The following is a 27,909-nucleotide window of genomic DNA, read 5'->3' as shown; positions in this document are numbered from 1 at the left end:
AGAATACAGTACCTTTAAATCTTTGATGCCGGGGTTTACAGACGTTATGGTCAGAGGTTTTAAGCCCAAAACAGCGTTCACCGTTTCCAACAACGACATGGACACTTGCCCAGCTTTAACAGGTAACGCTACAATCTGTTCGAATGAGAAGCTAGCTAAGCTAACGTTAGCTAACGTTTGAGAATGAAAGTTTTACAGCAAGCGCATAATGTGAGAATTAAAAAGTCAAAATAAGGCTGAAACTGTATACACACAAGACACTGTTGTCTCAGTGTTGTTTCAAAATCCTTAGAACCATAAAGTAGTTAGGTAACGTTGGATGTTTTGGTGTGTGGGGACGTTAGCATGCTGCTTCACTTTTACTGTTTGATCTACGTCATTAGATGGCTGCAAACTCTGGTCTCAGTGTTGTTACCTAGCAACGACAGTTTACTAACTGACATAACCAATTAAACTTTCGTCATGTAGATGAAAATAATTAACCGGTACATGAAACCTTGACCTATTTTATTATTCTGTAACTCACTATCTGATCAAGCGAAACATTTAAAGGTTCTTATCAGGCCAAAGAAAGTTTATGATCTAAACTAAGCACAAAAAGTAAGGGAATTTGTGTTTGGTATATAATTTCTTCATTGTAACAATGCTTTTTTGCAATACATCTTATACCGTCGGAAAGCCTGTTAATTTCTCTTCCAAAAGGTGTCACATTTGTAAGGAAAATGCATTGCTGGAGCAGCAGAGCTGAGTATGTGGGTTGTGCCCATGAAAAATTTGTCAAAGCGGAATGCTTATTCTGCGGTTGCTATTGACTCTTGGTTTGAGCTTCTAGTACCCTCAGGTGCTGACAATCAGGTGCCAAGTGTCAGGGGTTTAGACCACCTCCAGAATTTGGGAGTGGAGAGCCTGGTAGCAGTCCTGACCTCAACCCCATTGAACACTTGTGAGATCAGCTTGGATGTGCTGTTCATGCTAGAGTGACCAACACAACCACATTGGCTGACTTGCGACAAATGCTGGTGGAAGAATGGGATGCCATCCCACAGCAGTGTGTGCCCAGGCTGGTGACCAGCATGAGGAGGAAGAGGTACCAGGCTTGTGGCTGAGTATAGCTCTTCCACACGCTACTGATGCTCCTGTTTGCTAAATAAACAGATTGCTAAATACTATTGCCAATATGTCTTGTTTCTTCAGGCTTTAATCCACCAAACAAGAGTCAGTGGCAGGAACTGGATTACAGAAAACTTTGATTTAGAATATGATCTAGTCCCGGGACCCTTTGGGGAGTTTTTGGTAAAAGGTGGTAATATGAAACAACTAATCGGAACTGTATAAAACATGCTGCTCAAGGAACAATCTAAACTGTACTCAATGGAAAAGCTGTATGGCAAATGGAACAAAGATCGCCTCTATGTAGTGTTTCCTTAAATGCTTTTGGTTACTATGGCGACGCACACCGACGTGAGCACGTAACCTGTACACCTCGAGGTCAGACAGGAGTTGCTCCCGGTATCAATACGCTGCTTTTGTTCATTAGTTTGGACCCTCAAACCTTTTATTTGCTTTTTCCTTCACAAAGTGTGCTAATGTGACCGGTGAAGAATGTCTGAGCTTCCCTGCAAACATTAAACGTGCAGTGTGACGGTAAAGAGCTGTTTCGAGTAATGTTTTCAACTCTTCTGATCCGTGGAGACTTCCCTGACCACTACAACCTTTAATTTAATGATGCTAACACAAAATGGAAGAAACGTTCTATCTTACCAACAATAGGCTAGCATTACTTGAAATGAAGACCTACGTTTAAATCAATACAAAGTTATGACAAGAATATATTACACAAGAGATGAAATTCATTGTTTCTATTCAAACTCCTCTGATCAGTGTGAGATGTGGGGATCTCCTGACTCCACTATGCATGTGTTAAAGTGATGAAAGTGTGGAATGAAATTCAATAATTAATTTCTGTTATATGTAAATACAAATTCACTCCTCAGCTGCACTGTGCATCTTCCAGAATGCTGAGGCAATTCATTACCCATTGGGATGGCAGATTTTGTTATCTGCCTTGTTTTATAAGAAGTTAGTTTGAAAACACTGGAAAAAAACAGAGGCTCCTCCTCTATATGCTTGGAAAGGATTGATTAGATATTACTTGACAAAAGACACTGGCTGAAGATAGTGTGACCCTGCTGTGTGAATCCGCTGGACTGTGGAGGATATATCTCTGTCTCTCGGTGTTTATTGTGCAGGAAGGATGCCACAGCCACACAAGAGTTGCTCTCAGAAAAACATCAGTACATAAACATGAGTACTGCATCGCGCATCTGCATGGGCTCATATCTTCAGCATAGGAGCAGTTTCTTTTGCTGAGGTACGTATGTACGGTGGCCTGCTTGGAGCCTTATCGCTGCAGTAGCACGATTAAACCACCGGGTGGCGACAAGGTAACATAAATATGGCAGGAACATTAAGTTTGGAGAAATTCAACCGTTACATCAGCAATAAGGTGAAACAATTTAATGATGTATGGAAACAGATTAGTGAAGCATTAGGACTGGGCGGTATCCGTTATTTAATATCGTCATACCCTCCCCAAATTTCACCGGGGTACAGTCTCTCTCTCACACACACACACATACACACACATACAAACACAGGAGCAAAGGCCTTTTTTCTGTCTCTCTCTCTTCTAGAATATTGGCCTTTAATATTATTTCCTCGTAGCACAACAAGGCCGAGTACCGTCCTGCCACGAGTTCACTTTATATGAAGCTTAGAAAACGTTAGACACTTCTTCAGTGCCTAAAAAACAATCAGCACCGGTTAGCCTACCTTTACCTATTTAACATAAAATGCAGTAAAATTAAGTTTGAAGGTTTTTAAAACTATCTGATGGTTTTTATTTTGCCTGGCGGTGCTGCTGCAGCAGGATGCGCCTGTGGTTATTAATGAACCTCATGATATGTAATCACTCAGAAAGAAGGATTAAAATACTTTTCAACTCACGTTGTCATGGATTACTGTACAGCCAGCGGTGAACGTTTCAGTTTGTCTTTTTGGTGCCGAAAAGACGCGTGTTTTCAAGGCATTTGTTTAACATGCACTCAATACATGGCCCTATCTGAATGATGGTAATTTAATACCCTGGTATACGGTATTCCCGCATTACCGCCCATTCCTATGAAGTGAGTGGTATATGGATTTAAATGTTGTAATTGTTTACTGTGTGTTTTTTTGTGTTGGGGTATAAATGTTTCATATCATTCCAACACCACTATGGAAGAGTGTAGATTGTGTGAGATTGTTATGTTATATTATGCTATTGTTCTGTTCAGAAAAAGGCTATGTAACCATTAATAGAAAATAATTGTTTTAAAAAAAAGAGTCAATGCCAGAATAAGCTGTTTGGGGTTGGCAGAAAAAAATTGGCAAACTTTCATGTGTGCAACCCACATACTCGGCTCTGCTGCTCATCCCACAAATGCATGTTCCTTACAAATGTGGCATCATTTAAAAGGAAAATAAACAGGCCTTCCAACTGTATAAGATACACACATTTCCTTACTTTTTGTGGTAAGTTTGGAATATTTTAGAATATTTTGGAAAACAGAAAATTGGCTTTGTCATTGATCCTCTTGTAGTTTACAAAATTATGTTGGTAATAAAGAAAAGATATATTCAAAAATAACAGCACTCTTAAGGCTGCTTTGAAAGTGGTATCTTGTTGCTGCAGTATGCTGGGGGTGACAACATCAGTAATATATTTGTAATATCTGCATTCGCCTTTGTGTTAATGCCTGTATGTTACCACATCTATTTAATGTAAAGCCTACATTTTAAATTCTGTAAAGGAATCTCAGTTGAAAGTGACTCACTATCCTGCTTTCAGACAAGACAACTTGGCTCCCTCTGTTAGGTGCACTATAGCACAGTGATTTTACCTGATGACATCTAAACCAAAGGCCAAGTTGGCACCCTTGCCATGGATAGAGATCATTGTGTATTGGATGCTGTCCTTTGGATCTCATCTTTACTCTTTCTACCATCTGCATAGATTCTCCAAAGGTAAAGTTGAATGATAAAAGATTAGTATACTGGTCAACAGAATTTAGAGCCAAGTTTTAGAAATGTAATTGCCTTTTATGTCCTATATTGTTCCTTAGAGCATGAAGCAGGATTAAAGAGAGAATTTCATTTGGAAGATGGCCTTCTCAAGGGTTATAAGCGGGTAGGTTTGTGTGAGTGAATTGTGTGCACTCGTTATTTCAGCTTTTCATGGTAAAAACACTCTAAGAAACATTTAGCTTTCAGTTTGTAAAGTTTTTGAAATGACAACAATGTATAAATTTTGATGATATAGAGAAGTATGACTCAAAGCACACTTCAATCATTTACAGCATCTTTTACACAGGCTTTAGTTTTGTTTCAGAGTTCCATGCTTAAGCTTTTATCTGTTTTCACCTGTTTTTTTTTTATCAGGATCTGTCTGACTTTGAGTGGAGTTTCTGGACTGAATGGGCAAAAAAGTCTTTGCTTTGGACTCTGATTGGTCATGGCCTGGTTTCAAGACTGACCAGTTTCTTTTACCCCAAGGTCAGAAGCAGCTGTTAATGGAAAGTTAAATGAGATATGACCTGTAGGTGTGAGGCTTTCTAATCCAATCTGTTTTTGGTGTTTCTTAACAGCTAAGGGTGCCAGCACTCACGTTATATGGCCTCTTAGCAGCCAGTAATGTGCTAGGGATTAAAGGCGTGAGTGTGCTGCTGGTACATTTGGGCTTCTCCTTCTCAGTGGCCCAACTGAGAAAAACAGCTCTGTCATGGACTTGTAGTTTACTGCTGCTCTCCACACTTCATATCCAACAACTTCAAGAGATCCAGGTGAGAGTTGGAGTGAAGAGCACATTTAAAAATGTGTTCTCTTCATTCAATTCAATCCCTTAGAAAACAAATTCCCCATAATTATGTGCTATACATAAATATATCAAAATTTTATGAGGATTAACTGGGAAGATAGAGTGTTTGATGCCCATAAATCAATTCAATCAATTTTAATAACCTTCAAATCACTAGATGTAATTTATGCATAAAACACAAGGGGGCGTATTATACTAAGGGCACGCACAGCCATTTGGCAAGTTATCCTTTTTCTGTGAGTGTAAAGCAAAGTAATAGTTGAGTGACTTTATTGGAAGCATATGTATCTAGCAAGATTTTTCCATTTTTTTCCTTTAGACAAGCATTTAAAAATATGTAAGTGGGAGACATGCTCACATATACTTCTTTATACATGTCAAACACCTGTGGTTGTGAAAATGGACAGTCACTGCATTATGGGATTTTATCAAACTTTATTTTCACTATAATAACAACAATAAATCATGGACCTGCTTAAAAGTTTTAACTTATTTGTTATTTGGAAAATCCATATCATTTATTTCTATATTGACCGTCAATGGTGGACACCTAGCATTACATATCTCTTCTCCAACCTGTCATCCAAACTCACCCTTTAACTGCTGGTATTTGACAAATCAGACATAGTTGCACCCAGGAAACTATACTCCAGTCACAGTGGTAAAAGCATGAATATATTGAGGAAAATAGACGTCACAGGCCTGTACTTGTTTTCAAAAGTCTGCCTTTTTCGTTTCTGTTCACCCAACTCTTGCACATACGTGAAATTTCTAAATGAGCGATATCCCCACCCTGTCACATAGGCCTCATTAAAAGTTGCCTTAAGCCTACTTCTATCAATATGTGGAAACAGGTTTTTATTATTAGCATCTCTAAATATGTAGTGATCTTCTGATATTCTCTTATTTTGTATTTTAAATAAAGGTGTGACTTTAAAGCAACATGTCTAAATTTAGCTCCAAACTGTCACTTTTTCTGAAAAAAAAAAAAAAAAAAAAAAGATTTCCCTGGATTTTGTTAGAAATAATTGGTGGTGGCCTCTGTTTTAAACAGAGAGGCTGGTATGAGACCGAGGAGGAGTACTATCTGCTGCTCTTCAGTGTCGCCGTCTGCGGTCTACGCTTCATCAGCTTCAGCCTGGAGCACTGCTGGAGCCCTCTAGACCATGGAGGAATTGTGCAGCTCTGCTGGTTGTTTTCATACACCTTCTATCATCCTCTTTTCTACAATGGACCCATTATTACATATAGAGACTACATTGAGCAGGTGAGAGAGTTGGAAAAAACCTTTTTCTGTGTTAAATGTTGTTCAGTTTGGAATTGCCTCTTCTGTTTTGATCTGAGAGTGAGGCTGAGTTCATCTTCTAAAGTATAGGTCATGTCATGTCATATTTTTGAAAATAGCGCAACAATAGTAGTCTGTTCAAATAAATGACCATCAGTTGAATTTTGCAGACTTGAGGAGGAGTGATGTGTTTTTGCCAGTCTGTCACTAATGCGTGTTTTTTGGATTCGTTTCAATGTCTTTATAATTGTTGTTTTGGTAGTGAAGATTCAAAAAGCCACCCCTAACACCATGCTTATTTTCTCCACTTGCAGATGCGGCGGCCTGCTGAGGAGAGTGACAGGGATAAATCTGCTTTTAGCTACTTTGTGCTTAGATCAGGACGGATCATACTGTGGTGGTGCATCGCAGAATACATGATCCATGTAATGTACATGCACTCCATTCAGTCTAATGAGACCTACTTAGAGATCCTTCCTCCTTGGGCCTTGGGTATGTCTTTACAGTGTGTTTATTTCTAGGTTTCATGTTAAGTATAACACTGAATTTTAGCTTTAGCATCTCTCTGCCACTTTAGACAAACATTGAACATGTTTACCAAGTTTCAGAATTTAAAAACATGCAACCCCCACAGGAATCAGTTTGTTCTAAGACTCCTCAGATACGCTAATTACTGACTCTCTCATTGGCCTCGATTCATAATTCTCTCTTCATGATCTGTTGAGTGATTTTATATCTGACAAAGCAACAGAACTGAGTCTGCTAGCTGTTTATTTAGTTGCTACATTTTTTATTTTACAAAAAGGAGAGCATATCAACTAGACTTTGTGTCTTGTCTTTGCAGAACAATCAGAGCCTGAAGAGTTGGCTCATGTATATATATATATTTTTTTGTAATATAACTCCATGTCACTCTTAGACCACATTTTTTGACCTAAAGCACCTCCGGGAATTTGAGTTTTTTATTTTAGTCAGATTTTGAGAACAGAAAGTCTTCAGTCAGTCAGTCATTTCAATTTGCATTTATCTTTAATCATCACTGGCTTATGCAGTATGAAATTTCTCACAATTCAATAATCAGACAATTTTTAAAGTTCCTGTAAGTAACTTCTGTTTGTGCAAATTTCGGACATTGAACTACCTCTTATGCTTAGCTGATTTTTTCCCCTGTACATGTGTAAGTATCGCTTGACAAGAATCTTTGCCACTGAAAATGGAAAAACCAAAAGATATTTTGCAGCATGCTTTGGGGTTTTTAAAGCTTGAAAGTCCTGCAAGATTGGTGGTCTCTATGGCTTTTGGACTGCATAATAAGGCAGTGTAAATTTCAGGCTGTTTCATAATCAGCTGCACATTAAATTTTGATGTGAAAGTGCAGTATTTTACTGAACACCTTATTTCTCTCCACAGGTGGTCTGGCACTGGCCCTGGTCCAGTTCTTCTTTGTCAAGTATCTGGTTCTGTTTGGCCTTCCATCCATGCTGGCTACTCTGGATAATCTTACTCCTCCAAAGCTCCCTCGGTGTGTCAGCATCATGTACAGCTTTACGGGGATGTGGAGGTGAGATCACACAGCTGCACCAGCTCCATATAACACCACTGACATAAATACAATACTATACTGATCTTGCAGCTGCCTTTAACACTTCAACGACTGGACAAGCATGTATCTGTGGTATCCAAGGGGAAAAAGGTACATTTAATGTCAAGTGCCTCAAGTGCTCACTTTACTTCTGTGATATGATTCAGACTGAACAAGGGGAATTTTCTCATCTTCTGTTATTACTTGCAATCAGAACAATAGGTCACCTTTGCGTCAAGAACATTATATAAAGCTTTGGACTGCAACTCTAATGGTTTGCTCAGTTGGAGCATTCCTACTTTTTCTGGCCACATCTCGTCTCTTTAAGTAATAGCATGGTACCAACAGTGTTGCGAAAATCCTAACGCAAAACAAAGAATTCAAAGGGGAAATATATGAGTCTATTTTGAAAGGGTTTGGCAAGATTTGTTGTTATTAACAGCATTGAGCACAGTTGAGTAAAAGTCTCTTTTTTTGGGTGAACTCAGCAATGTTTGAAAAGCACCAACGTGCAAACCCACACACCAACCTCCCACTGAGTGGGTATTATGAAAGTAATGCTGAAGAACTGCCACATTTATTAAGCTCATTTGACAATTTTATGCTTGATTTTATGCAAGGAAAAAACTGTTCCTGCTTTATGCTCAGGGGGTCACACTTGCTCAAGCTAATGCACACACTCACTGCATGCCTTGTTACACAGGGATAAAGCTTCTTTAACAGCAAGATGGGAAATAAGAAAAATAAAGCCTACAACAGAGAAAGAGTTCCCACTGCTTGGGCAACTATAAAATTGTCATACGGAGCTGCTTGAGTTAATCATTAAGCTTTAAGTTCAGGATGCTGAACTGAGGTGTAAAAAAACAGTACACCCTTTTCCTGTTGACACCACATTAAAAGTATACAGCAGACCTGCAGTTTATCCTGTCTTCAGTAATGTGGAAAGCTTTCAGTGTTTGCTGAACTGTTGTATTAATTTCTATACGTGTTAGTAAAATAGGCTGCATGTATTTCATTATAATTACAGAAATTTTAACTTTGTGTTTCCTTCCCATTTATTCAGTAAGTGTTCAATAAATAAGTGAAGAGTAAGGAGAAGTACTATACCACAACATTTAAAACAACATCCTCTACAATTTTAATTATGATAAATACATTAAATGCTCAAAAAGAAATGCTAGAAAAGGTTAACACAAGTACATGTTACTTTATCATGTAATGAATATATCAGTACTTCATTCAGGTATTCCTAGCATTTATGAAGTTGAACACACATGGAATAAAGTTCCACACATGGAATAGTTTCAACAAACATGACAGTGAATTTAGTGAAAGGATTTATGATAGGACTAATATTCAAGACTGTTTGTTTTATTCAAATGAACCAGTTAAACTTGCAACTGCGTGAATGAGCATGGCTTTGACAGAAAAAAACATGGCACAAATCGAGTAAATAATGTTTTGATCAGGCAAAATCAGTAGTGTTTGACATCTGAGTAATGACTCATGGTACTACAGTAAAATTACTTAGGCATGTTGAGCATCACAGCGTTTTCTTTCACTATCGCATAACAGAATCCGTCTGTTCCTAAATGTAATTAACAATGATTCAAAGGCTTTTTTAATTTAGGGTACATAAACTTGAGCTGGAAGGATGTGATGTGCAGTAAAAATGCACTGGCTGTAGACAAGATGGACCAATGTGCTGACGCCAATGCACTCCAATCTGGCCTGTATGTGCTGAGCTGGCCAATGTTGACAACATTGATGGAATGCATAAAGCTGTCCACTGACATCATTGACAAAACAGCTTCAGTTTATAGGATGTGGGGAAAAAAGAAAAGAAGCTTTTTCTAATCTTCTCAGTGAAAAGAGACACACATGCATTGTACATACTGTACATGCCTCAGTTTATGCAAGGTGCAGTGCTCAGGTGTTTCATTACTATATTATTATGTAAATTTGTGACTCAAATATCCATTTTTGTTCCCTCGCAGGCACTTTGATGAGGGCCTGTATCGATGGCTCATCAGGTAAGAGGTACTCAATGAGCAGTGGATGGACTAATTCAGATGTTAATGCTTACAAAAATGTGAAATGGTCTCCAGATCAAATAAAAGCTTTTATTTCAGGAAATCTATTTATCTTCTGTATGTCTGTCTTTCCATCTGTCTGATCCTTTTTTCTATCTGCTTAATGAATTATATCTTTCACTTTGTCTTTGTCAGTATGTCTGTCTGCATTTCTTTCTGTAGAATTGTCACTTTGTCTGTCTGTCTGTCCATAACTTTGTTTGACTTTGTCTGTCTTCTTTACTCCATTTTTTTCCTGTCCATCTAATTAATTTGATCTGGAAGTCTTTCTGTCTATTTATCACTCTGCAGTCAATTTAACATTTGTCTATCTTTTTGTCTGTCTGTCTGGCAGTTCCTAGTATTTTTCTCCGGCCTCTTAACCCACACGACAACACAAGAATCCACTCACATTCACTTTGTTAGGTTTCCCTGTTGAGCTTATCAAAAATGTAATTTTTTTATCAGCCAATCGCCTGGCAGCAACCAGTGCAGGCATGCAGACATGGTCAAGACAGTCTACTAAATTTTAAACCAAGCGTTGAAATGGGTAAGAACGATTATTCAAGTGAATGTTCCCTTGTTGTTGGTGGTCTGGCAGGCTTGCATGTTGTTTTTTGTGACCCTACCACTCAAATGTTGCAGTGGAAATCAATACTCATCAGTCCAGGCAATGTTTTCCAATCTTCTTTGTCAGGTTTTGGTGAGTCTGCTGACAGGAGTGGCACCCATGTGGTCTTCTGCTGCATCTGCTTTAGGGTTCAGTATGCTGTGCATTCAGAGATATGTCAGAGATATATTTTCTGTAAACTCTACAGATGGTTGTGCTTGAAAACCCCAGTAGATCAGCAGTTTGTGTAAAACTCAGACCAGCCCATCTGGCAGAACAGCCATGGAAAGTTTCAAGTTGCTTAAATCACTCCTATACTTCGAACTTTAGCACATCATTTTGACCATGCCTACGTGCCTTAAAGCATTGGTTTCTGCCATGTCATCGACTAATTAGATATTTGCATAAATTAACAGCTGAACAGGTGTACCTAATTAATTGATCAGTGAGTGTATATTGCTAAACATTAAACACAATGTAATGACTCTTAGTCAGAGAATCCAGTGTTCTTAAAGATTTTATTTTTGGGTGGGCTTTTTATGCCTTTAATGTAAAGATAGGACAGTGGACAAAGCCAGAAACAAGGAGAGAGTGGGGATTGACAAGTGGGAAAGGAGCCTCGTTGCTAGCATACAAGGGGCCGATTTTAGCCCCTAGGGGCTAGGCCATTTAACCCCCACAAAATCAAATATATTTTTTAGAATTCATCTTAAACATTATGTGAGAAAACTGCAGAATATCATCCTCAGTCTGTGACAACAATCTTAAAAAGGGAAAAAAAACAACAAGCTTCTTTTACAGGGTGATCTATTGAAATTGCTACTTCCACATGAAACTTTTAAGATGCAACAATCATCACTATAAATGGTTTTTTCTTAAATCTGCCTTTCTGAAGATAAAAAAACTCACTGAAAATAACAAACTTAAAAAAGTCTTCTTATGCCAATTACTAGTGTGGACTTATTTTGTGCCACAGATGTTCTTAGGAGGGGTTGCAGCTGTGAGATTGTAGCCCTTGGTACATTTTTAATGTCCAGCTTTGTATTTTTTGTTGATTGGGGCAAGCACTCCCACAGGTAAGATGATGAAAAAGCTTGCACAAGTGAAGCTGAGGCTGTGATATGACTTATAACAGGTTATTGTCTTTTTGATAGGAGCTATGCTACCTTCATCTGTAGCCTTATGTTTGCCTGGAAGTCAAACCTTGCCATGTTTTGCTGGCAGTGCAAAATATTACAGCCCATTACAGCCCAATGTTATGCGCACGGCATAATTTTAACAGCAGCATTTTCTCTCCTGTTTGACCTAAAAATAGATGAGAGTTTATCCAACAGGCCACCTCTTCTGACCAATGATAGATCTACAGCAGATAGTAATGATAGATAGTCAGCAGATAGGTATGCTAAATGCTAGCATTTAATTGTTAGGACACCAAAAATCTATAACTGATATCATGCCCACATTATTTGCAAATGGCTGATATTTTTCAAAAGGGCCCATAGTGATGTCAAAACAATGCACCTGTGCACCCCTAGCTGTAACTATAGACTTAACAGCAATATGAAATTTCTCATTATTGAGTTCATGCCAAAATTTTATCATGACAGTTATATAATTTAATTATTCAATTTTTAAGACATGAAATTGAAGTCAGTATAGTTATGCTTCTCTAATTTCAACTCTTAGAAGTATTGAAATATTTTTTTTTCATGTCAGATGAAATTGTCCACATATGTATTGATTTTTAATTGCACTGTAATGTATCACCACATCCCTATGCCTTATCTATTCTTTTAGTTGCCAGTTCACTCAGTTTTATCTGTCTCTGTCAAATCAGATTATCCGTCTGTCTGTCTTTCTATTTTGTCTTTCTGTTTGTGTCTGTCCAATCAGTTCTTTTCCATCAGTCTGTGTATCCTTTTTTATCTATTTTCTGTCTAATCCATTTTATCTGTCTGTTTGTCCAAGCATTCTTTGTGTCCGTCTGCTTTTCAAAATGGTTTGTTTTTCTGGCTAATCAATTATATCTTCCTGTCTATCAGTGAAATCTATTTGTCTGTCTGTCAAAATAAATTACACAATCTAATGCTTCTCCATAGTTTCTATTGCCTTATATTAGGAGCAGCATGTTTAACCTCACTGTCATGCCTGCTCACAGGGTCCCTGAAAGATCCAGAAAATAGGCCTTCCCCAAAAGGAATCTATATCAATTCATGCGCCACAATTTTCAACCTAAGTACTAAAACATATACTTATAGTTTTTACTATTTCAGCAAAGGCAGTCACTCTCAGAGCCTATCACCTGCTAGTGTGTTTTACAAAGATTCCCCTCATGTGTTTCCAGCTTGCAATGAATGTGCATTATTATTATATTATTGTGTTTCAGTTGAAATAAATATCCCTTGCGTTGCATGATTTTAGGATATGCAGGGTTATAGCTGGCCTGCATGGGCCCATCTAGCAGCTAGGCCCAAGAACCCCCCCCCCCCCCACCCCCCCACCCCCACCATGGGCAGCCCTGCACACTGCATTGCTTATTGGACACTTCAATTACAGAGCTCATTTCCTATGAGGCACTAAACTTGTCAGTTGAATCACCTTAAAAAGCTGACATTCTCTTGCTTCCTTGGCGCATGTTTTATTAGAATGAACAAAGATTCTGCATTTGCATGTCGGCTTCCTCATGATTATGAGGTTGAACTTTATTTGTCAGTAGTTCTTCTGTTGAGGAACTGTTTCTGCAAACAGTACTGCCTTGAAGAAAAGCCTCTTTGCATAAAATGTGCATGCATAATGGGAACATTATTTGTTTTCTCACTTGTACTTTGGACAACACACATTGTTAGTCTGTCTGCCTTTAATGATGCACACTCGGCTGAATGCAGCCTATTGGGGGTTTATGGTCCACTTGGTAGACGCTGGTTGCTACATTAAGGCAATGCTACTGTTGCACGGTTGTCAGAGAACACAGTGTGATATAGTGTGTGAAAATGTTCTCTAATGATGTTTGGTGTTTTTCCTTTGGCTCTTGTTTTGCATGAATGGTGGTGTACCTGTACATCAGCATTTAAGATGTTAAAGAGGAGTTCATGATGATATATATTTTATATCAGACTGTAAAAACAGCTCCAATTAATTTGCAAAAGATCTGAGCATTTAAATTGCAAATGCAAGTTTCCATTTTAGTCCATGTCCATTGGAAATTGTTTTTTTCCACTTAATGGCATCACTTGTAATTATTCTACTTCAGATGCAAAATGATACCCATGACACAATGCCCCAGCGTTCCTTCTTTTGAAAGTGTTCTTAAAGAGGTTTTAATGCGCTTCTGAAAATTCTGTTGAAATTGTCTGAAGAGCGCTAGATGAGTGCGTAGGTGTTCAGTGATGTGCTCTACATGACTCACTGACACCCCGTCTCCCTGGGCAGCTAAGTGGCTCATTCTTCGCCATTCCATTACGCTTTTCGTCTGTATGCTGCCGTGTCGGAGGCTCTCTGTTTCACTTGCATAAAGAGCTCTTACTGCCTGTTTGATGAGTTGTTAGAGAAACATATGACAGGGAGCATTTAATTCTGAAACCTGATGGAGATTAGTTGTAAATAAATGAGAGGGGGCATGGTTTGGGTTGGCTAAGGGGGTTCAGCATTTAACTTTGTATAGAAAGCTAAAGTTCAACAACAGTATGTGTTTGTCTGAGAGCACAGAAGCCCACAGTAAGGTCAAATGTCATTTTTGTTATTTGTACCAGATGTTACGTCAGCAAACACATACTGGCTATTAAGTGTATTAATGTACAAATGGCAGTTCTAAAAAAGCTGAGATGTTATGTAATAAATGAAAACATAACAGTGATTTCCAAGTCCTTTTAATACTTTAAATACAACACATATAAAATGTATTTAATGTTTAAACTTATAATGTTTATTGTTTTTATATACACAGATTCTGAGTCCTGCAACATGTTTCAAAAAAGCTGGGACAGAAGCATGTTTACCACTATGTCACATCACCTTTTCTTCTAACAGCACTTTATAAGCATCTGAAGACTAAAGACAATAAATATTGAAGTATTGGGAGAGGAATTTTCTCCCCTTCTTGCCGATGAACTAAATAATGCACAATTCCTTTTTCAATGGAAGACTGGTTTGGACTACATGCTGGCCAGTCTAGTACTAGTACATAGTCTTTACTGTGAAGCCATGCTGTTGTAGCTCATATTGGATGTTGATTGCCTTGAGAAAGGTGTTGTCTGAATGTAAACATATTTTGCTTCAAAACCTGCATGTGCCTCTTCGTATTAATGGTGCCTTCATGGATGTGCAAGGTTTTTATGTCACTGATGCAAAGACACTGCTGGCTTTTTAACTTTGTGCCCATAACAATCTGTATAGTCCTTTTCCTCTTTGGCTTGGAGTACTCCACAGCTATAGTTTCTTAAGTCAAAATGAAATTTTTCAGAAATTTGTCAGATCAAATCATAATTTTCCACTTTAGGTCAGTCCATTACAGATAAGTTCAGGTTAGAGAAGTTGCTGGTGCTCTTGGATGTTGCTGATGTATGGCTTTCCCTTTGCATGATAGTCTTAATTTACATAGTAGATGCAGCAATATACTGTTTTTCCTGAAACTGGTTTTCAGAAGGGTTCCTGAGCCCATGTTTTAATATCTATAACAGAATGACGCTTTGCCACTTTCGTGCAAAGATTTCTCTAGATTCTCTGAATCTCTTGATGATATTACGGACTGTTGATGATAAAATATTCCTTGTAATTACATGTTGATAAATGTTGTTCATAATCTTTTGGACATTTTGCCCAAGCAGTCTTTTGCAAAGGGACCTCATGCCATTGTTGATTGTAATGACCAAGCCTTTCAAGGAGTTTTCCTTTGAAACCCAATCATAGTACTATCACCTGCTACCAGTTACCCTTCTTACAGTGTTTGTGGACTGTTCTGGGTGTTTTGTGTGCATCCCACATCTTTCACAGTCTTTTCTTACCCCTATCCCAACCTTTTGAAACCAAATACAGGCATCAGATTCAGAAAATATGTATATTCCCAAACAAAACAAAACAAAGGTTAACAATTTGAACATGATCCATTTTGCCTTTGTGCGATATTCAAATAAAGGATCGACAGGATTTGCAAATCACTGTACTCCTTTTTAAATTAATATGTTACACGGTGTCCCAACTTTTTTTGGAATTAGATTTGTATCTTTAAAATGATAACCTTGATTGAATATCCATCTAAATGATTCAAATATCAGAACAGGTACTGAGAGCCTTGACGCTTGCACTTGCTCCAACACTCAGATTCCTCTCCATCTGTTTCCTACTTTCATCCTTCAATATGGCCAAGCTGGCCACTCTATTTAAGGCTCAGAAAATGCTGCCTCATCTTTCAGGAACATTGATTAGCCACAGGGTGGCTCAGATAATTAGTTCCCAGCTCAGCAACATGAGACACAACGTGACGTTTCTTTCCATGGGTGTTGAAGTGATGAAGCGTGGTGAGACCCTCGGTACCTCTGGGAGAGACGATGAGGTTCATACAACATTTGAGACCATTTTTCTTCACAGTGTGCATTGTGTTGCTCACTGATTGGTTGGGTTCACATCAAGTGGGCTATCGAGTGGATAAATGGCTGTTTATGGTTTGTTTATATATATATATATATATATATATATATATACATAAATACCACATCAGTGTAATCATTGTGGTTTACAATGTGCAGTTGTTTAGGAGAAATTTGCTCTTTATTTGATCTCTTCCTTAAAACTGATCCACTTTGCATTAACAGTGAATTTTCAGGTTATAACTGAACCTAGACCATACCTAACCATAAAAAGAAGCCATCTGTCATGACCAAAAAAGTCAGTATGTTGTAAAAAGTGTTTTAATATGTGTCCAGGGTTTGTTGTGAATCACAGAAACCAATTTGGAATCATTAACCCAGCTGCAGCATTATAAACAACTTGGAGGGACTGCTATTCCCTGGTGTGCCTCTATTTTTGCAGCAGACTTCAGAGCAACATTTATTTAATGAAAAATCAATGAACACGACATGATAATTTATGTGACAGGCTGACCAATTTATCTGTGCATGAGGGGACTGTTTTAGCCCCCCCAGTTCTTGTATGCTAAGCATCTGTCCTGTCCCCTAATCTATACAGTATATCAGGCTTTCACTATCACCGTTTATTTATCTTAAACTGTGTAGCTAGACAAGTTATGATCTTCTTTAAAGATCTTTTTCCTATTCATTCTAATGGTGTTTCAAGAGTTATTGTTTCATGGTGCCCACTCTTTTTCTAGATACATCTATGTACCGTTGGGAGGTTCACGTCACGGTGCTTTTTACAACATGTTGGCTACCAGCTTCGCTTTTGGATTCGTCTGCCTCTGGCATGGTGGCCATGACTACTTGCAGTACTGGGCCATGATGAATTGGGCTGGAATCCTTGTGGAGAATGGGCTGAAATTTCTCCTCTCTTCATCTTTTGTTCACGCCATTGTTGTAAGTTTGACATATAAGCATTTAGATTGAAACATTCTGTAAACAAATTTTTTTTTTTTTCAGGATTTTTTTTTTTGCATGTTATGAAAGAGGCTGAAATTAGTACTCCACCTTTTTATGGCTTAGAAACACAAGGGAGAAAAGAGGAATAAAGATTGATTTTTTTCTATGTATTTTGATGCTTCTGAAACCACTGCTATGGGGTAGATAGTAAAGGAGGTGATTAAGAGAATGCCATGGAAACAGACCTTTCTTACATTTCATACATTTAATTGCAACGATTCTTAAGTGGTACATTTACCACTTTCTGTTTAAAGGTAGTAGGATGAGATACACTTTACTGATGAAAGTATTTGGCCACACCTGTTAATTATTTAATTCAGGTGTTTCAGTCAGATCTGTTGCCACAGGTATATAAAATTAAGGACCTAGCCATGCAGTCTCCATTTGCAAACATTTGTGATACTAAGGGGGTCGTTCTGAAGAGCTCTAAATTCAAGCATGGTACTGTGAAAGATGACACCTTTGCATTAAGATGTTTTGTGAAATTTTATCCCTGCTGGATATTCCACAGTCAACTGTAAGTGATATCAGAAAGTGGAAGCGTTCAGGAACAACATCAACTCAGCCACAAAGCGGAAGACCACGTAAAATCACAAGGGTCAACAACTGCTAAGGGCTATTTTATGTTCTACATTTGAAATGCATATGGATATGGAAAGACCTTTCTGTCCATATTCTGCGTTTATTTCCTCCACCAAGGAGGTTATGTGATTGGCAGGGTTTGTTAGTTAGTTTGTTAGTAGTTTGTTAGCAACATAACTCAAAAAGTTGTGGATGGATTTTGATGAAATTTTCAGGAAATATCAGAAATGGCATAAGGAAGAATTGATTAGATTTTGGGAGTGATCTGGATCACTGTCTGGATCCAGGAATTTTTTAAATTATTCTTTACTATTGGGAGATAGGGCTAATGGTGGAGGTCTTGCTTTCTAGTTTTGTCTGTTTTCTCAAAGCCTACGTATATGGATCAAACATTGCAGTACTGCCACCAATCGTGGGCAGTGTTGAGCAGTGCGGCCAACCCAAAGTAGCAAACACATCGAAGAAGAAACATTTAAAAGAACTCTGAAGAAATATAAATGAATGAGTGATTTATTAGAAAATAAATGATATATAAATGATGTTAGCTCACCTGGACACAGAAACAGACAATTACAAGATTTTTTCTTTAGTCTATGTGACTGATAGAACAGCATCAAAGTAGCTTGGTGAGAGACGACGACATAACAGACGCACGTCAGTATGAGGATGTGACGGTCGTAAAGTTCAAATGCACAAATCTATTTTCATCTGTGCATAGAGCATAAACAAGCCTTAAAGCACATGGTGCATAAAAGTTGTCAATGCTCTGCTAATTCTATGGAGAAAGAGTTCCAAACTTCCACTGGCATTAATGTAAGCACAGAAAATGTACGGTGGGAGCTTCATGGAATGGGTTGGAATGGCTGAGCCGCTGCATGCAAGCCTAACATACCCAAGTCTAATGCCAGGCGTTGGATGTAGGGGTGGAAAGTACACCGACACTAGACTGAAGAGCAGTGGAAACATGTTCTGTGGAATGACAAAACATGCTTCTCTGTTTGACAGTCAGATGGACAAGTCTGGGTTTGGTGGATATCAGGAGAATGTTACCTGCCTGACTGCATTGCATTGTGCCAACTGAAATTGGATGGAGGAAAAAATGATGTATGACAATGCTATGCTTCCAGTTTTGTGGTAACAGTTTGGGGAAAAGCCCTTTTCTTTTTCAACATGACTGTGCCCCAATGCACAAAGCAAGACCATACATGGCTTGAGTTTGGTTTGGAAGAGCTGGACTGGCTCGTACAGAGCCCTGATCTCAACCCCTTTGAGCACCTTTGGGATGAACTGGAATGAAGATTGTGAGCCAGGTCTTCTTGTCCGATATCAGTGCCTGACCTCATTAATTATCTTAATTCCCACAGAAACACTGCAAAATCTTGTGCGAAGACTTCTAAGAGGAATGGAAGCTGTTAAAGCTGCAAAAGGAGGGCCAACTCTGTATTAAAGTACATGTATTTGAATACAATGCCATGACAGTTGCTGTTGGTGTAATGGTCAGCTGGCCAAATACTTTTGTCTATATACTGTATTTTTAAACCCTGACTAACGGAATGATTAGGCAAAGATATAAGAGTCCACAGAGGGTGCCAAAACAGCACAAATCAAATTTCCTAACAGGAGCTTTAAGACATGATAGCTTTTTTTCCTGTGAGCTAGAGAGAAAGGGGTCATGAAATCTGATAACAAGAGATAATGCTTGGAGCTGATTCAGTAAGTGGAGACAGGGTGGTCTAATTGACACAGCCAAGTGCAGTTAATGCAGCTGGTACTGCATGTGCAGTTAATGTTCAACAATAATGTGAGTAAAAGTCTCTTCTCATTAGGTGATAGAGATGCTCAGGCTTTTTTTGGCCTCTATCTTTGGGAGAAGGTTCTTGTTCTCTAAAAGCGTTAGGCTGGTAGCATACTGTGTTATCCCCTTGTTTATGGTCCCACAGTTCATTAATACCAGGTGCTTTGCTGCTCTTTGTTTCTCAGATTTATGATGAGAATCTTTTGTGGTTCTCCTGCCTTTGCTTACTGATTTCCCAGGAGCAGAATTTCTCTGCGGCGATGGAAAGGCGTTGTATTGCCCTCCTCTCTGCCTTTTCCACCGCCATGCTCATCCTCTCTAATCTGGTGTTCCTCGGGGGGATACACGTTGGAAGAATCTTCTGGAAACGTGTTTTTGTCCAAGGTAAACTGCCTTTAACAGAAATCAATCAATGGAATTTGTGTTTTCTTTAATCTTCCAAGAGTTCTCGTCTTGTTTTAGCTGGCAGTAGTTTGTTTCCAGTATGGATCATCACTCGTTTTTTTTTTCATTTTGACAGCTTTATGCATGTTAGGACAATTTAATGTTTCTCACCAGCAGCTGTAGATAAAAGCCACACCAACAGTGGGGACGTGACCAGAAAAAATATTATTTAAATTGCATGTATTATTGAATATATATGACTATACTTATTTATTATACTTATTATTATATAATACATTATACTTACTTAAAAAGCAGCTGCTCTGAAGGTCAGATTATTTAGCAGTGATATCAGTGTTGTTGAAGCTCAGTTTACTCAGAGGCTCTTTACGCATCTGCACGGGTAAACTCCCCTAAATAGCGAGACATCTGCTTTATGTTTATGCCAGTCCCTGTTTTGTTCCCTGCATCTTTATTTGGCTCATTTGGTACCTAAAGCAAGATGGCAGGCCTTCCCAAGCCTGACTACTAATGATAAGAGATCTGAGCTGCTCTCGCTGCTGGGCTGGGAACTGAGTCAGTGCCCAGAGCTCAGCTCAGTGCAGATACGTATTTAATTATATATATAAATTACAGACTATTTATATCTTTTTACAGATACTTGTTATGAATAGTAAAATAAAATACATATTTTACTCATTCAAAGCAAAATTAACCTGACCACTTCACAAAAAATTTATAAACAGCATTATTGTGATATAAAGTTGATATCAGTGCCATTTATTACAAAGCGTTGCCAATATATACATTTACCAGGCAGAGAACAACATTGACTTTATTTGTAGCCATATTTCTGGCCACCAAAAGATGGCATGTCTCTTATTTTCCTCTTTTGGCTCTGTTGCAGTCCACCATCTCCTGTAGGAAATCTGTGACTTTTTGGTTACATACATCCTCTATCTTAACCAGCTTGTCAACAATTTTGTCTGTTCTTTTGCGCTGAACAGGAAGTGTGTAATGCGTATACCAGATATCAAAGAAGAAAACGTCCCCCCCCTTGTCTTAAGCTATACTGTAGACTTGTTTTAAATAAGCCACGAGAAACCTAAAATAAGAACAGGCTGCTTGAATTACTTTAACTATTGTGAATTATTGGGAATAAAACCTATAAACCTGAGAATCACAAGCTTGCTTTTACATCACCACATCTGAACTACTGTCATACTAAAAATAAAGAAGATACAGCATTTTAGATAATACATTAATGAGCCTTTTGTTTGTGTTCATTTTATTCAGTGTTTGTGTTGTTGTGATATAATCTGGAATATACTCTGCAATCCAGCTCTGCCTGAAGCGATTCCTTTTGTCTGCATGTGTCTGCATAATATACCACAGAAGAGGAGTTGTGGTTTGCTTCATTAACATAAGATCAATGCTTTTAAATCAGCCTGTCTGGGATTCTTTACTGGTGCTGGCAGAAGCGTAATTGCTCTCTGACCTCACTGGTGAAAAAAAAAAAAAAAACCTTAATCACAGGATGTACTTAGAGTCTCATTGAGTTGTAGCAGTGTGTGTCTCTGTGTGAGTGTATTTTAACAAAGATCCCTCTAAGATAACAGTGTTGGGAAACAGGGCTGCACAATTATGGCAAAAATCATAATTACGGTTATTTTGGTTGATATTGAGATAAGGATCATTATACATATCACTTTGTGTGTGGATTTCGAATGAATAAATAAATTTATTGTGTTGCCATTAGGGCCAGCCACACCAGTGCAACAAATTCCGCAAGTTATTTTGCATTGTACAAGGTCTGACTTTGGTCCTTTCACCCTTTTTGTCATACAGCAGAAGTCTTTTTTGATCTTCTGTAGCTTTCTTGCAATTCAGACAAACATTGCATGGATTCCTCTGCTTTTCACTAATATTAAAGTGAGTGAGGACTGTTTTGGTGGGAAGGGTAGAGCACACACTGTGCTGAAAAGGAAGGGTTTTCTCCAAATAACATGACAAGACCTATGGAAAAACAAGTACAACACGGCATGCAGAATTGATTGATTTCATGATCATGGGGGAAAAAAATAGAGAGATGTACAATGCGCAACTGTTGACTATATACTAACACGGATGTCTTCATGCCTTTTTGTTACACAAAAGTGATGCCAAAATGACCACACAAACAGCACTGATTTCTTGTGCTGAGTACTGATGCCATGCCACTTCTGCTAATCATGTTTGATCTAAAACAAAACAGCAACAACAACCTGACATGCCATTATTTCTCATATCTGAGAAACAGCCCACTTGTTTGGGATTGGCACAACCTTAAAAAAAATCTTAGAAGGTTATAGGATGAAGTTTCAGTCTGTCTTATTCCTTTTAAGCCAGTCAGAGCAACAAAATGTGATCAAACAGACCGGCGCTGCTCTGGGGAGTAAACTACTTACTACAAGCTCTACGGGCAGCCATTATCTTTGTTTATTATCAGTGGAACCAGTTGGAAAATTACACTCTTGCCATAGATGGCCAAAAACTCCACCACTAGTGCAATTCTTTGCTCTACTTTTAGTAAAAATATGTTGTCCAGCTCTGATAAAACTGTTGCTATAGCTGGATCCTGCACTGAATACACTACAGCAGCCATTCTTTATTGTAGAGGATAACAGAAGAGGTATAGTTTTAAGGTTGTTACACTTTAAAACACTTGACTTCAGATCCTTTGAGATCCCTGTAAGTTTAAATAGTCTGTTTATAATCACTTAGCTATTGATAAGTGCAAATACAGTAATATCTTACTTTATAAACTAAAAATTACCCCTCTATAGTCTCTCTTGCTGTTGTTTTTCATACTTTTCATATAATAAAAATCTGTTGTCACTTTGCTATGAGCCCACTAGCATTTTTAAGAATGCCTTTTGCTTTTTTTGCGCGAAATGGCACAACTGTATCTGTGATGAATAGACAAGGATTAAAATGCCATTACTTACACTGTCTGAAGCCTTTGTTATCAGTGCTGCTATTTGGCTCATGTCTTTAGAAATAAAGCATAAAGTACTGCTTATGTACCGTTTAGAAGTTAAGGGAAATTTTGACTTAACAGCATCATTCAATGCTGGTTGGGACGACACAGATTAGTCTGATGAGCCTAGCTGTTTTTGCTTACTGCTAATTTGCCTTGTGTTGTGTGTCAGTTAAGATTGGTGTTGCTGCAGTGTTTTGCCTATTTTATCACACAGCTTTCATGACTCGTGCCCAACTGACTTTCCTGTTTTTGGAGTAACTTGAAAAATTCAAGTACATTTGTTTTTAGCCTGCTTGCAGTAGACAGATACTATGATCCATGTTGCTGGTCTGAGTAAAAACTTGTTTTGTTGTGAGGAGTGAGGCATGCGCTACATCATGCAGTTAAACGACTGCTGTAATCTACTGGAGACATCAAGTCTAACTTTAAGCTGCTAGCAAAAGATAAGTGAAGATTTGATAAGATCATAATTATGTGTTATAGACTGTGTTTGTCTCCTAATACAGACTCATTCATTGTATTAGATATAAATATTTAAAAAAGGTGTAACTCATAAAATAAACATATAAATAAAACTAAAAATACCGTCTCGACAAAAAACCCCAAAATATTTATATATTTATGATAATAAATTGGGCCCACTAGATATTCTTTCCTTGGTGAGTAATTATAAATTAGTAAATGATCTGATCAGATAATCATATTGATTAACTTTTTCTTACTGAAACCTTGCTGTGTCAGGGTGCCTGATTTACATCATCTTTACAGGACTTTAGGCCCCAGCGGAAACGCAGACAGCAACTGGCCACAAGAGGCGTTTAGTTCTTTGAAGAAGAGTTCCTGGAACTAAAATCATCTGGTACTTTTGGTAAAAAAAAGCCTTTATAACAATGGAATTCAGTCTAGACCAAAGTGATGGACATACAGAGAGATAGACTTATAAAACAGACTTGGCTTTCTAGAGTAGTGTCATTAAGCTGAGCCAAAAGTCTGAAGAAATCACACCCAGAAAGATTCAATACTAACTCCTACTTTTTCTATCTCTACTTCACTGAAAAGCACAGTCCCTCTGATTATTAATTATCGCATTTAATATTAAGTTTAATCTCTGCACTTGTTCTTTTCGCCTCAATTGAACTCGAAGCACCCTGTTCATAAGTTGCAAAAGAAATTGTTATTACACTGGTTGATCAGAGTGTTCATTTCAACTAACTGTCAGATCTGGGTTATTCTTTAAAAATTGCTCCACTCTCCAGCTTTTTCCAGTGCTTCTTAATTACCAATTGAGAATGGCAGAGCCCTCAAAACATTTCTGATCCAACATAGGAGAAAGAATTAAAGAAAGGTTGCACTCTTCTCAATAGTTTCTAAAAGTTGCTACATTTGTCTTTTGGTGTATGCTTCCAAGTTCAGTGTCTCGCTATGCTACTTTGAAGTAATTTACAGCTAAAGCTGGATGACTGTTGGGCAAATATATTTCACACTGAGGGCGTTAATGAAATTTACATACCTGCCAAGACGAACCCTGGGATGTCTTGGCTCATCAGCAGGACTTGAACTTGGGTTAAAAGACTTTAAAGTTTTATTCAGCGTGATTAAATTAGCTTCATAGCACACAGGCATGTACTGAAACACCTTAAGGCTCCTCATTATAGAGAAACATGCAAATGCAGTTTCTGTATTGTGCAGAAACTGTATAACTATCATCAAGTTGCACAACACAGTCTTTTCCAGCCTTAGCCAGTGCAACATTCCTTTTATGCAGACAGGAAACTGGCAGTACAGCTGTGCATAATGCAGGCTACGTGTATGTGAATTAGAGTTTGACATGAATGGAAGAGAATAGACCATTGAAAAGCATTGTGGGTGCAGGTGCAGGTTACTGAGATAATCTGGAGGGAAGCCAGTTTGGGAGGAGGTGCAGACAGCTGTCCTTACCTGCCTGCTCCACTCTCTAAGAAGTAGCTATAAATAGAAAAACAGAGAATAGCAATAAGACAATGCAGCATGGCCACGAGACACTACTACTAAATTGATTTGTATATAAAACACATTAATACTTTTGTCTATCTAGCCCTTAAAAATAAAGCAAGTCTTTACCGTAGTTACCTGAAAATCATAAGGATAAAAGCTTAATTCAAATATCAACAATTTTTTTTTAATAAATGAAAGTCTCATCTAGAATAAAATGAGGTAAGACCGAAGTCTGCACAAAATCTTCAAAGGAAGCAATGTATTCTAAAAGATAACATATTTCCTAGAGTGGTGAAAACAACCTGCTTATGTGCTTTTCTTTTGATTTCAGGTTGGTCTACCATTCTCCCACCAATGCTGGCTTTCCTTTACTGCTTCGCTCAGATTGGACTCGAATGGACTTCTCACCCACCATGAGTCACCTTGACTTTGTTTGGGGGAGTGTGAATCCCCACTACCGGACGACCACAACAACCTGCTGAGTTCACCTCCTCCCTCCTCACCAGCCAGAGAATCTGTGGCGAACCTGGCTCGGAGCCCCAGAAGCTGTCCAAACCCTGGCTGAAGTGAAGCTGAGCAGCCACTTTTCACATCCTGCAAAAATCTGTCTGTAAGCTAAAACCTTTTGCTAAGTCTCTAAGGGGAGAGTTTCCTGTACTTGTATCAAATTGAAGTGCACACAAACTGCAAAATACTGAGTACTGATGCTGTAAAATTTAAGGAAGTGTACAGAGCAGCCTTTGCAGGTTTAAGGCTTGTTTTCTACCCAGTAAGCTTCACAGATTTACTGTTATTCAGAGAATTATAACAGAATATAAGACCTTCTGAATCTGTGCCGGTTATACGACTCTGATAAGGTATTGCTCAGTGGTGCAGTAAGCTGGAGAAATGCTAATTTCATATTTACCGTCCTTTAGCTCAGCACAAAAGCAGTTGTGTATTCAGATGCAGACAATAGTCACCGAAGGCTGAATAGAGCCTCAGGATCTCAATCAATGCCACTATTGCAGAATTGCAGAAGCAATTTGGCTAAAGTAGAATGAAACTGATAGTTTATGTATTTTGTAAAAGCATTAAAATGGCCACACAGTAGCTTTTAATTTTGCACAGTCACAATGGTTACTGACGTTCATACACTGGAATAAAAGCCTTTAAGATTTGTTTTATACCTTATTTCTCAGAAATGTCAACTTTACAATGCTTTTGTCCATGTTAGGTCACATACTTGTATTAACATATCATGACTATGAATATCCATTGATGAATTGTAGTAATAATCCATGTTATTCATATATAAATCCATGTTATTCCTATGTAACTTCCTTTCCTTTTGTTTCTGTTTGTTTTAGGGGTTAACTTGCTCTCTCATAGAATAAGAAACTCCCTCAACTTATTTCAAAATATGAGTAAACTGTGAGTGTTAAAGGCACAGCTTATCTCCAAAAGGAAAAAATATGAAGCTTGTTTCTTGAAACATCCCACACAGAGTATGTGCCACTAATCCCCAAATTCAGCCACCCATGTTCCTTCTTGGATGTTTATTATAGAAACAGATGAGCTAGTTGTTTAGTAACCTGACATGCCAGATTGACTGTTTCATAAATCCATTGCAAGGATATATTTCACATTCATCTGGGAAAGCTCCCATAGACAGCATTTGGGAAGGGCAGGACTCTTCAAAAAATTCATTCTCGGAAGATGATTGGAGGAATGTTCTGTCTGTCACATTCATGATGGGCAAATCAGTGACGAGAAAAAATGATGTTGTATAGGTGCTTCTCTTGAGTGTACAGGCTGCCGCTGCCATAGACTGTTAATGGCAGAGCTTCTCTGTGAATTACTGTAAATTGGTGCTAAGGCTGGTCAGGAGACGTGCAAAAATGTCTCCTCTGCCAAGAGTTGCTCCAAGCTAACTGCTACCATGGCAGCTGCTCCTGGATATACTGGCAGACCCCACCCGTACCGATCGCAAAGTCATGCCGAAGCAGACCGAGCAAAAACATAATTTCTGTCATAAAAAACTTTTCAGTGTTGCTCTCTGTCCTTGTTTTGATAAAGAAATGTTGTCCATTTCTGACAAAACTGTTGCTGATCACTTCACTGGCAGCCATTGCATATACCACTGACAGTATAACAAACCCTTGTAGGCAGAGATGTAGACTGGCAAATCCATCTGCACTGCTTTATTTTAGATAAGTAATTGCTGTGTATGATGGCACTTATGACACTACAATTTTCAGACAAGATTAAGTCTGTTTAAAGACTCCTCCATTTAAAATAACAAGTAAGCCGCAGAGCTGAATAGCACTTCTCTAATCAGCTTCAAATGTCTAGTGTGGCAACAGTGTAATGGAGTAGGGGGTAGGTTGGTAGGGGGTATGGTGTTATAAGCATGGGCAACAGAACGGACAGTTGATGACAGAGAATTTAAGTTGTCCATCACAATTACACAGCCCAAACATGAAGGAGATATCGACAGCATGGCAGCTTATCCCCCTAGCAGTCTTCCTGGATCTTTGTAAGGCATTTGACACTGTTAACCACTCTGTGCTACAGACTAAGTTGTCAAATTTTAAATTCTCATCAAATACTATTAGATGGTTTCAATCATATCTTACAGACCACTTCCAGTGTGTAAGGATCGTGGACAAAATATCTCCTCAGAGAGCCTGCACTACAGGTGTGCCGCAAGGGTCAGTCTTGGGGCCGCTGCTCTTCAGCTTGTACATCAATGACCTACCCTCCATCTGTGATGGCGTAGAGGCCTTGATGTACACTGCAGACACAGTCATCTTTGCACATGGGACAGACACAAATACAGTCGAAGTGAAATTATCTGCAGCTATGGAGAATGTATCAGAGTGGCTTAACCAGTCTTACCTTACACTGAACACAGAGAAAACTGTCACAATGTTCAATCAAATGTAACCAAAGTGATTATCCTAACATCGTTGTAGGTAGCCAGATGATTAAAAATGTTTAAGGGAATTTTAAATATCTGGTCTTTATTCTGTCTGTCTTGAACTCACTTAGATCACTCTGTAACCAGGCTCTATAAATCCTTGATGAGAAGCCACGGCTGCACCATCATTGTAATGTAC

General features: G+C 38.3%; 1 protein-coding gene across 1 annotated transcript; it reads left to right on the top strand.

Annotated features, from left to right (window-relative positions):
- On the top strand, positions 1–27,909 carry hhat (hedgehog acyltransferase). Its single transcript, XM_041788788.1, has 12 exons — positions 1–122; positions 3,890–4,065; positions 4,164–4,228; positions 4,480–4,593; positions 4,686–4,880; positions 5,970–6,182; positions 6,515–6,692; positions 7,611–7,761; positions 9,780–9,815; positions 16,787–16,988; positions 19,668–19,812; positions 25,140–27,909. Exons 2-12 carry the CDS (start codon positions 3,945–3,947, stop codon positions 25,223–25,225), a joined length of 1,506 nt encoding a protein of 501 aa, XP_041644722.1. The 5' UTR covers positions 1–122; positions 3,890–3,944; the 3' UTR covers positions 25,226–27,909.

The sequence above is a fragment of the Cheilinus undulatus genome, linkage group 6, assembly GCF_018320785.1.
Source record: "Cheilinus undulatus linkage group 6, ASM1832078v1, whole genome shotgun sequence".
NCBI lineage: Eukaryota > Metazoa > Chordata > Actinopteri > Labriformes > Labridae > Cheilinus > Cheilinus undulatus.
The sequence above is the reverse complement of the archived record's forward strand: the minus strand, read 5'-3'. Positions and strand labels throughout refer to the sequence as shown.